The sequence below is a fragment of the Lonchura striata genome, chromosome 1 (genome assembly GCF_046129695.1).
Source record: "Lonchura striata isolate bLonStr1 chromosome 1, bLonStr1.mat, whole genome shotgun sequence".
NCBI classification, from domain to species: domain Eukaryota; kingdom Metazoa; phylum Chordata; class Aves; order Passeriformes; family Estrildidae; genus Lonchura; species Lonchura striata.
Genome location: NC_134603.1, coordinates 109458324 through 109470595, shown reverse-complemented (window position 1 = coordinate 109470595; position 12272 = coordinate 109458324). Strand labels below are relative to the sequence as shown.

Below are 12272 nucleotides of genomic sequence, written 5' to 3'. Positions count from 1 at the left end.
AATTAAGAATAGAGCCAACAGTGTATTATAAAGGTGATCATGATATCTTATAGCAAATTCATCCCACATCCTTCTCCTTTTCGCATGCTTCATTCTCTTTGTTTATAAAAAGTTTGAGTCAGTACTTTTCAATTATAAAACAACTGCAGGATACAAAAAGCATATGCAGAGTGGATGCTTGCATCTCTCTGGAAGACTACTGTTTGATAAAGCAACAGAAGCATTTCAGGAGTACCAGAACATTTTCAGCTTTTCAGGATGCCCAGCTTCAGGGTTGCTACAGATGTTTTATCACTGTATCCTGAGGAAAGTCCCTTCGAGGGCTGTCAGATCTCCTCTGAGGTATTATCTGAGCAACTGAGATAATCCTGTTGAGAGGCTGAGTAGCCTTCATACCACAGGAGACAGATACTTATGTCTATATATATATATCACAATCACATACTCACATGTGTTATATTAATTTTCATTACAATTATTTCTCTTTCTTTCACCTATAGCCACTTATGGGAAAATACATTCTGCAATGACTGAAAATGTTTATCATGTGTTGAACAGAACAAAACATATCTTCATCAATGAACTTGATGAGTGAGATGATAACAACTGATGATAACAACTGGTCCAATCCTGTCTGTCAGCTGTTTGTGGTTGATGAGCATTGGGTGGCACTGCAGGAAGCAGACAGAGCTGGGTTGCAGTAGTAGTTCCTCAACAGTGCTTCTTTGCAAAGTCCAGGAGTCACATGGAGTGAGGAGAGTGTCTTGCTATGCTGTGGAGAGTAGCTGGGTAAGTGCTGCAAAGGTCCTCAGCAGAGGTGCTGAGGTACTGGAGACAGACCAGGAGGAAGGAAACAGTATTAAACTCAAGTGAGAAGGCTGCAAATCTGGATGGAGCTTAACGATTCCTGGTGGGAGGTAAGATTACAGCAGAGCTGGAGGGAAACATGACAGGGGAGAAGTTAGAAGTTCTTTGTGTTCTTAGTCCACTGCAGCAGTTGTGAATGTCATATTTTATGAAATCACTGGAAGTAAAATTGTAGTTAATAGTGTATTTGGGGAATATTATTGCAGAAGGGGCTGCTGGTCTCCTTTTACAGTAACATCCACACTTTCATAATCCTCTCTGAAATGTATTTAAAGAAAAATAGAAAGTGTTATTGGTTTTGCCAATTATTCTTTGAGCAAAAAGTAAGAAGGAAATTTCCATAATGATTACACTGGTTCCTCATTGGCTCCGATACTTTTCCTTATGAGTAAATTTTTCAGGACCAGCTCAGATGCTGATCATCTCAAGTTACCCTCATAAAACGTTATCAGATCTGCCTTCACTTTGGCACTTTTAGACACCACCCCTGATACTCTCAGGCACTCATACAGCTCAGCAATGAAATGAAACCTCATTGTGGGCTGCAGAAGCAAGAGCCCAGCCAGCAGGTCAAGGACTACAGCTGGCAAGTGAAGAATGTGATTATTCTGCTCCATTTACTACCTGTTAGGCCACACCTGGGATGTGGTGTCCAGATTCCATCTTCCTTGTCCAAGACAGACACTGAAAAATTCAGAGTAGCATAATTTCCCCTGCTGAAAATATTCAAAGCTCAGTTTGATGGGACCCTGGATAACTCAGTCTATAGCCCTGCTTTCAACAGGAGGTTTGACAGTAAAATTTCTCGAGGTGACTGCCAACCTGGATGTTTTTAAGATTCAACAGTCACAATCCACACAGACTGGGATATGCCTGTTACTTTCTGCAAAGTCATGCAGAGGTACCAAAACTGGCTCTGGTGGAGCTAATTGAAGTGCTGAAGCCTCTAAGCCTAGAAAACAGGGATAAATTTGATGAGGGAGTGTCACTCGAACACAAAATTATCACCAACTACCTATTTAAAGCTAGCTTAGATGTTTCTACACAGCATTGTGTTCTGAATGGCACACATACCTCAGGCTCACCTGGCAACACGCATATATTCTATATCCAATGCTGTACAGAAAGACTTCATGAATTCTACCATTTTACCCCTAAAAAAACATGTGGAGGCTGCTTCTGAATCTGAAACCAAAAAAGTCCAGGGAAAAAATACTTCAGAAAAAGTATAATATAGTGCTAGAACCTCTCACCAATTTAATGAACTTCTTCCTAGCTCTAAGACCTGGACAGAAATTTGAGGAAGATTTATTGATAAGCTATACTTCAACATGGTGCAATTTTGGCGTTTCTGTAGGAGGAAAAGGTAGTGAGATAGACTGAAAGGGAAACAGATTTTCTCCGTGCCATTTTTCCTCAGGTACATATAAGTAAATTTGAGTAATAATTCCCAGGTATAATAACTTGCAAAGTAGGTATTGTTTCAGTTTAAAAACTAGGAGGAGGCCACCAGATGCATTTCCACTCTTTAGAGGAGCTTAAATTTATGGCTCTGCTATGCAAAGGTGTGTGAAACAAGGAATTTCAAGTGACATTTACTCCCTGTACTTTTCCAAAATGTTCTTTCAGATGTGTCACAGGCAGTATTTCTCACTCACAGGACACCTTGCACTGCCTGGGTGACAGCCACAAATCACAACTGATCCAGAACCCAGAGAGAGAGACACTTTAAGAAACTTATTATCTATAAAATGTTTTTGGCTGATACTGATGCTGAACGGTTTTCCCTTTATAGGTAATTAATATCTTTCTATTCAGGTGCTTGAAATAGTAAAGCACAGTAGAAATATGAGTCAAAAATAGGCTTTTATTGGTAACAGCTATAAGTTACTCACTCTAATTACACACTGCCTTTCCGTTCTTCATATTAGCAGCTGATCTTTTACTTTATAATAAAATCAAACAACCTATCACAATTGCAACTTAATAACTGATCAGTCAGTCTTACTACTCACCCCAGACCCACAGCTGGCACTAGGAGGGACTCTGAGCTGATCAAAAAGCAGGCTTTCTTTAAGGGCTACAAATTATTATTAATGATGTCCTCCCTGATTCTGTGTAATCCACACTAGTTCAGTGTTGTCAGGACTATCACTCAAGCTTTAGCCACAACTAAGAGCCAGGTTACCCACAGTCAATTTAAGGTGTCCAGGTGGATCTTATTTTTTGCTTTCTGCAACTTAAATAAGCAAAAAAGAATATTTTTCTAGAAGAGCCAACCACTGTGCTTGCATAGATCCTGCCACCCTGTGTAGTCCACTTCTGAATTAGCACTCAAAAACCTTGAGTCCTGACAAAATAAATGTAGACAAACAAACCTGTGTTGCCATGGATATTCTGTGTACAACTTTAAGTTTGGAACAGTTGAAAAATCACTAGCAGCCTGTATTCTGCCTGAGCATAAAGGGCATGGTTCTCTTTCCTCAAGGACTTTTCACAATCCAGAGTAGAGATACCTTGATGCTAATCAGTCTCAAGACAAGCTGGCCTGGACTCTCATCAACTCTCAACAACTTTGGCCCTTGAAATTGTTGCTGCAATGCAAACCCAAATTAGGTGATGGTTGAATCTACATGGTACAACAGTACTATGAAAACACACTATCATACGTCTAGATTTTCAGAGTATTGCTAAAATTACCAGCAATTACTCAAAACTCATAAAATACATGCATTTCGAGTATCAGTGTTCAAAACTGGTGATGCTATAAAATAATCACATTCTGCCACCAGCTTAGTACATTGCAGCTGAAAATATAAACATGCAAGTCTGGAATCCATTATACATGCTGTTGGTAAATCCTGGGCAAAATTGCACCAATTTAGCAGGGGAAATTAGTTGTAATGATGTATATTAAGCATTTTATAACTATCTAAATCTTGATGCTAACTACAAATTAGAGACTGGCAACGAGGGTGTCTGTCCCAAATAATATTCTGGCATTTCACTACTTGGTTTAATCCTGGATTAAAGGATTGAATATTTGCCAACTACAAACATGTGGAAAGAATTCAACCTGAAAATCTCTTTTTTTGTTTTGACTGCTTGAGGAAACAACATTGTTACTTATCAACAAAATTATATAACTTCTATGTTACGTAATTATTATATTGCATCAAAAATATATATCAATATATAGCATTAAAACATTGCTTATGTTTTAACTTATGCTTAACTATGTGTAAATTATGTATCAAAAATATTGCATAATTTAAATACACATAGAGAAGCTACCTGAAGGTTTTAAAAATACCTTAGCTTTCTTTCCACTGGGATGTATTCACTCCAAAACAAGACCTAGAAGAAGCCAAGATAAAATTACTAATTTGAGAAGGCAAAAATCTTGATTCAAGGATATTTTAGCTTTAGTTCTGCCTTTGCCATGGAGTTTTTAGCTTTTTATCCGTATGCTTTTCAACATATCTTTGAGACCAGCTTATTTTAATATAATTGAAATGGTTCTTTAGCTGTCAACCACTGTTAAAATTGCAAAATACAAAAAGACAATTGCCATCACATGCCAGTCTGTTGTGTAGATCAGGACTTCCCTTGTGATTTTTCAACCAAATGTGAGGCAACCGGATGCAGTAGTTTAAAACGTTCATGTGTGAGGTTACATTTAAAAGTTACATGTCTATACTGTTGCTTTCAGAACAAGTACACTCAAATATAGCCATGTGTTCTGACAGAAATGTGTTAAGCCAGCAGGAGGGCAAAACTGACCTTGCACTGACTCAGTCCCACAGTAGGACATGTTTTACCACACATACACCTCACAGCAACCATCATTGCTTGATGAGCCTTTGACACTGGCATGGCTAATCACTTTTTAAATTAAACCAAATTTCCTAGTTTCCCTCTGCTGGCACTGTGCAGCTGGAGTGATGGCACCATGTCCTGAGATCCAGACACTGAGCTAAAATCTTGGCAGAAAGCAGAGCTGAGAAATAGTGCTGGGCTCTAGAGCAAGCTTTGTTTCATGCCTTACACTTAGGTGTCTCTGACCACATCCAAGCCCACACTTAGATCTAGATCATATTTTGCTCTTGTCCTGACCTGTTTTCTCAAAACACACCTTCAAATCATCCCCTTCACTCTGGGGAACAGCCCTTCCATGCATGTGTCTTTATGAACTGTGAGGCTCACTTCTGTGTGTATGATTTATCATTTTAGGCAGTAGTATAAAGCCCTGTTCAGAAATGGGAGGCTTTGAAGACCTCAAATTGCTAAGAAGTAGCTGCAAGGTAAGGGATGCTGTGATGCAACTAAAAATCTTCCCAAGGTTGTATGCCATGGGCAGCCCTACCCTCACATAGCACAGCCTCAAGGTTAAAGTTTTGTCATAAGCTCAAAGAAGGAAGCAAGGCAATGACTTTTTAAAGTACCAGGCCTTTTGCTTTTTGCTCTTAGAGCTTACATAGAATGAAGATCCAAGTAAACAACTATTGAAGAGTGGAGAGAAACTCTAATCTGTAAGTATACATAGAATGAAAAATAACCCCTTGGTTTGCAGTTTTTAAAAGAATGCTAGCAAGTTTGGTGGGGGAAAGCATTCAGTGGTCTGTTTTATTTTGAACCAATTTTCTGCACAAATGTTTACTCATTGTGTTTGGTAATTTCCTAGTAAGGGACAGCATTGCTTCATTCTTTTCCATATTGCTACCCTGTAGTTTTACACTGTCTTCTAAAACTGGGAGGCAGTGCATTTTGTTTTCATCCATCTCTTGAGTGTGTGTGTGTTTGATATCACCCAGTCTCTGTAAGGACAAGAAGGGTTTGTTCTCTCTGTTAAGATACAGCTAAGGAGGTAAATAATCCTTTTTAGGAACACTTCATGGTTTCCATTTTTTTTGTATAAAAATAGTGACAATCTCAAATGAAAGAGGACTAACTTAACATGTTTTTCCATCCCATTTGTTCTTCAATGGACTGAATTGAAACCACAAAATATTGGTATAATGTTGACAAGCCTGCAAGACACGAGCTACAAAATGAGTTAGGGGAATCATGAAAGGTTGTTTGAAAAAAGTCAATGTCTAAATGTAAAAATGTGCTGATATTTAATGTTATTTTAGTTTTATGGTTTTCCATTTAGCTTCAGGTCTGTGTGGTTATTTTGAAATTAAAGAAATTCTGCAATTATTCTAGTGGCATAGCCTATGTTACAATAACACAGCATGGAATTAGAAAAAATTGAAATACAATTAAAACGCCCTCAACAGAAAACATCTTTGAGACTAATGGGGATTCTGTGAAACAGATGCAGATTTTAAACAGACTTTTGTTAAAAATAATTTCTATTTTTCACTTCCTCCAACCTAGTCTAGTTCAGTGCAGGAATGTCAGTTCTGACAAACACTCATTTTTCAATATATTAAACCTGTCGAAAATAGAAATCTTTCATATGAGTTGAAGTTTTTTCTCCTCCAAATTCAAATGAAACTTCTCAGTTGGGTGCATGCAGACAGAAAATGCTTCTTCTGCAGAGCCCAACTGTCAGAACACATGAAAATCTGTGTGAAGCCTGCCAGTCTCTCAGCAGACGTGTACGGGGGGATAAATCTTGCAAACACTTGTTATACAGAGTAGAGCTCACTATACGACAGGGATTGTAAGAGTGTCATCATTTCTGACAAATGAGTGTTTTTTTTTAATAAGTTGATATAATGTTGATGTAACATAATGGTGACTCATGGACTTGGTTGGGAAAATATCATGGAATGAAGGAGCAAGCCAGTGACAGGCTGATCTGGATTGCTAAATCAGACACAAAGTAGAATGAGCATTTTACCCCTGCCAAATGCAAAGTTGTTCATCTAAGAGCCAAGTACAAGTGTAATGGCAGTTCACTGAGGAGCCACAGGTGTGGCTGGGATCCAGGGAGAATAAGCCTCTTCTGTCTCATATCCGGTATCCACAGGGGAAGGCAAAATTTGACAAAATGTTTTTAAATCTGAAGACAGAGACAGAAGTACATAAAATGCCTGGAAACTGAGGTTGTACAAATTCTGTCCAGAAGTATGGTTAATCTTTTCTTCTTTCTTACATTTTTTTCTTTTTTAAATAGCAAGATTGATAACAGTAAGATAAAAGAGAAACAAGTTCCTGAAGATTGAAATGAATATTTCTTACCTGGAAAATTTTGACAGAGATTAAATTGTTTTCATAAATCACACAAAAATTTGGGATGAAAGAGGCCTTCAAGATCATCTAGTTCCAACAGCCCTGCTATGGGAAGGGACATGCTCCACTCGAGGAGGTTGCTCAAATCCCCATCCAACTTGGCTTTGAACACAGACAGAGACTGAGCACTATGACTTTTTCTGTCCTGAAGAGAACAGTCCAGGGAAATCTTACAGAATTTTCTGCAAAGATAGTCACATAAAATGAGTGTGATGGCATTATCCACACTGACAACTGACAAATCATGAATGCACAAGAATCTGTTTGCTGATCATATTTCTGAAAGAAACTAGCCTCTGGCCTGTTGGCAACCTACCTCCTTCTTTAGACTAAAGCAACTATTTTTGCAATTGTCCCCCAGCCCTTGGCACCAGCAGCTGCTGTGGCACCCAAATGAAGTGGTGCCCACTATTGCCTTGTGGCTCAAGGTTCATGTCCAGAAGTTCAGCCAAGTCATGGGAGGTTTAACACAGAGGAAGATCAAACCTGGCTCCAAGACTTGAGCAATATCACTGAACTGGCAGTTACTAAAGGAGGTGGAAAAGCACAGAAACAAGATCAGCTGTGTCATGTGAGGTCCACATTAATTCTTTTTCCATGGACCTCCTGCTAAATTCTGGCAAAAGGACTTGTAAGTTGTATTTCAGGTCAGTAGGTTATAGCTTTGTGAATGTCAGTATGATAGGAAACCTCACTTCGCCAGAAAGCAGCATTTCCTCTGTGAAACATGCCCTGTGTTATATTACACTCTGTATTCATCACGCAATGATATTTCAGTGGGGTGCCTGTGCTACTGGGGAGCTGATAATCTCCTATCACAGCTGCTAGTAGTTTGTTTTGGTTTTTTTTGAAGATTAATGAAAATTACATCTCCTGCAGATTTATGTTGAGATTTAACAAAGACTGTAGAATTCTCCAGAAACCTTCATTTCATGGACTCAATTGCCTATTTGCAGACAGAAATAGGTCTCTTGTCCCCTGCACTGGAATGTCTGAGTAAAATACCAGTTATCTGACTTCTGCCTATCTGTTCTTACTGCCTTCAGTTCAGGTTTCACTGCTGGTCTCTGAAGGGGGACAACAAGAAGTCCTTCCTCTCCAAGTGCAGCCTTGCTGCTGGGTCTGCTCACACCAAGCCACATTTCCAGTGTGCTGCCTTTCCCTCTGTGACACTTTAAAAAGTTTTAAACTTGAAATATGCATTTAAAATCAAAACAGTGTGATAACACCTCCTTTTAGAGACATCTTTTCAAACTGAAGTTTAACAATTTGGAGAAACTGATGAAGAGCTCTTGCTAATCCCTTCTGACTTGAACGGTTGTGAGGATGAAGTACTCAGAAATGAGAACAGAAGTGGAAGGAACTTGCACCACTTCTGATGCAAGAGCCGCAATGTGCCAATCTGCAGTGACTTTAATAAAAATCTCCTTCACTGCAACCCATTGTAATTTTCTTAATTGTCCACATAACTCTGAAATGCAAGATGAAACACAAAAGGTCAGTAATGCGAGCAATCATTGCATCAGTTTGAGATATGGCACTTATATTTGTACTGATTATAATAAGATATCTGGAGTCTTAGATGCATTGGGATAGCTAGAGAATAACTTTTCAATGTAGGAAGAGATCTTTATTACTGTGAGGGTAAGTGCTTAGAAATATTGCTAAGAAAGAACACAAAACACCTGAGGTGCATAAGAGATATTCATTCCCCACTATGAGCAAAAACAGTTTATAAAACTGTTACAGGCATTTTCTCTTTTCCATAAAATGAGTGGACTGGTAAAAAACTTTTTAATCTCCCAACTTTTGGCAGTTCATGCTACCAAAAAAAAAGAAAATAAAGCTGAAGCATCACTCATACAAGGAGATTGAGGAACTGCTTTCTGAGGTGAAAAGCATTTGAATATTAAATAAAAAATCGTGAAAACTCAAGACAGAACTCCTTCTTGTGTTGTGAGATTCACTGGTAAAATGGATGACTTACCAGAGTCAGTTTTAAATCACAGTTCAGGCAGCAGTAGCAGTATAACTGTGATAATACAGAGTCCAAGACCATTCAGTTTTCCCTGCTTCTTTTCTGTAACTGTAATGTGAACATCCCCTGAACATTTTTACAGATAAAAATATGCTTCAGGGTAACACCCTACCTGAACTCTTCTCCTCCTATATGACCTTCTAGTACTTAAAATCCAACAGGAGCTGCATTTAGATTTATAAGAATTATTTCTATTCTCTCTTTTAGACTGCAATATATTAAAAATTTATAGCATACTTTTCAAACTTACTGTTAACTTGCATCTAGGTTCTGCTTGGGTCAGACAGCATGATTTACACTCACCCAGGATGTCCTTTCCTCATGTTTTTAGCAGCCCATTTCGTAACACCCAGTTACTATATGTAAGATTTGAAATGGCCCTGAGAATCAGGACAGTGCTGCCCACGCTTCTTGGCCTGGCTGGATCTAAGCAGGATTTCCATGAAGTCTGGGTATCCATGGTGTTTAATCCCTTGCTGAGAGAAACTGTCCATGGAGAAGAAGTTGACTGTAATGTGTTCAAAACTCAGCTCTCAGTAACAAACAGAATTTGTATCTTAGATAGAACAACATATGGTTGTTATCTGGCCCTGGGAAGGGCAGTTTTGTGTTGCAAATAAATAAATGGATGAATGAGTAGCAGAATTAAAACAATATCTCTGATCTTCACTGTAAAAGCATGAAGATGCTCAGAAGACAGGAGAAAAAATAACACAGCACAAAATCATCAAAATGATGTAGTTTCTCTAAGGATCATTTCTCCCCATATATTGCTGATTCATGCCTGTTTTTAGGACTATAGCTGGAAATGTCATAAGGACTAAAGAAGTTCTCTGCCCAGCCTTCTCATCCATTTTCCCTTAGGCTGGAGGATTTTGGATAAAATACAGGTTACAGCTACTGATGTCATCTGTGAGATTTCGGAATTATTCCTTTGACAAGAGCCAGGTGGGAAGTCTTCCTGGCTTTTTAGGTAGGCCATCTCATTCCTACCTTATCTTAGTCTTTTCATATTCTTTCATTTCCAGAATATGTACCAGGAAGATTTCGGGAACATGACTGAAGGGACCAGGAACAGCAGTGACTCCTCTTCCACCTTCATTCACACCAGCACCATGAGTGCCATTCTGGTCACTGTCTACTCGGTTGCCTTTGCTGGAGGTGGAATTGGGTCCATCGCCATGTCCTTTGTGCTTCTCAAGATGAACACTCTGTCTGTGACCACGACTGCCATCATTAACCTGGTCGTTGTGCACAGCCTCCTCCTCTTCACGGTGCCCTTCCGCCTCCACTATTATGTCAAAAAGAAGTGGGTATTTGATATGCCATTTTGCAAAATGGTGAGTGCCATGGTGCACATCCACATGTACCTGACCTTCATATTTTATGTGATCACGCTGGTGATCCGGTGGCTCATCTTCTTTCAGTGGAGGGACAAGGTGGAGTTTTACAGGAAGCTGCATGCCATTGGGGCGAGCGCTGCCGTGTGGGTCTTCGTCATGGTCTTTGTGGTGCCGCTCTTCTACTTCGAGTATGGACGCTCAGGCTTGTACAATAATACAACATGCTTCAAGTTCCACAAAGAACTACAGCACGAGAGCGTGAAAGCCCTGAACTACACCGTAATTGTAGCTGTTGCCCTCATTTCTTGTGTCCTCTTGAGCTTGCAGATTTTTATCCTGGTAAAAGTGGTGAGAAAATTTTCCACCTCTCTCTGTTCACACCAAGAATTCTGGGCCCAGGTGAAAAACTTGATTTTCATCTGGATCATCATAATTTGGTTCCTTCCCTATCACCTGTTCAGGGCCTACTACATACAGTATGTGAGTGATTTTGACCAGTTAGAAAGCTACAATGAGGTTTTTTTGAGCCTGACTGCCCTGAGCTGTCTGGACCTGCTGTCATTCGTGCTGAGTGGAAGCCGCTTCTTCAAGCAAAATGTGGGGATGCTCCACAGAAGGTTGCCTTGCTGCTAGCATCAGCCTCCTGCGCATCCTGCAGGTCCTGCAGCGTGTGGAGGGCCTGGGATAGAACAGTGATACATTGATGGACAGACACAGCAAACTCACTCTTCAGCAAGTTGAGGGTGTGCTCTGGAAATGGTGCAACACACTCGCACAGGGCTTTGCACATCAGCTTCCTGGAGTGATAGAACAAACTGCCTCCAGGGTCTCAGCTAGTAAACAGGAAGGTGACCTCAGCGATTTCCTCATGGTGCTACCCAGTGGTCTGTGGATGGACCTGGAGAAAAGGGAAGAAAGTTCATGGGGTCTCTGTCTTACTGTTTTTACATCAAAAGTTGTGAAGTCAAAGGCACTAGGGGGAGACTTGATAACTGCAATGCAGAAACACAAATAAGGAAGCTAGTTTATATGGACTAAGGTATAGATTTTTGAAATGTAAAGATCTATATAATTTTCCCATACATTTCATATTTATTTCCCATAAGCTCTCATAAAATATCAGGGAAGATATTGTTCTTCCTGAGCAGGTCTGTTTCTTTACTGTTAAGTGTAACTTTCTAAGTGAATTGAACTATTAAACCACCTATTTAAAAAACTAAATCAGTGATAGATAGTTATTTCTTAAAATATTTTCTCAAAATCACTTTTTGAGATGGTATCACTGCAGCAGAAAAAAAATTTTATCTTTCTCACATTATGAATATATGTCTAAAAAAATTATACACTATTACTGAAATGGACATTGTAAGTTCAAACAAAAGCCTGTATTATCATTCACAAAATTTTTCAGTTAAAAGTAATATTTTACATTCAGGACAAAATTTTAGATCATTCAGACAGAATTTGTCTTCTCTTCAAAAGACAAATATCTTAGGTATCCAGGGTAGCAATGGCTTTTTGTAAATCTTACGTTGATTTTGTGCATTTATGAAGTATATAAGTAGTTACTCACAGTGTCTTTAGCTTGGAAGCAATTCTATAAATTTTGTACCCTGTACGGATGGAAGGAATGAAAATATTGCTGCTTGGATTGGAGGGATGGAAAAAGCTAATAGACCTAGTGTAGCTAAAAAGCATATTTTATCTCAGTGAGGCATTGCCAGTTGCTGTGCCTGAAGACAGAAATAAATTCCACTAAAAAAGATTAAAATTTTGGTAAA

General features: G+C 39.1%; 1 protein-coding gene across 1 annotated transcript; it reads left to right on the top strand.

Moving 5' to 3' along the window:
- The first annotated feature begins 875 nt into the window (after positions 1-875).
- Positions 876-11124, top strand: LOC110483379 (putative G-protein coupled receptor 141). Its single transcript, XM_021553276.2, has 2 exons — positions 876-917; positions 10177-11124. The coding sequence occupies exons 1-2, from the start codon at positions 891-893 to the stop codon at positions 11122-11124; spliced, it is 975 nt and encodes a 324-aa protein (XP_021408951.2). The 5' UTR covers positions 876-890.
- The last annotated feature ends 1148 nt before the right edge of the window (positions 11125-12272 follow it).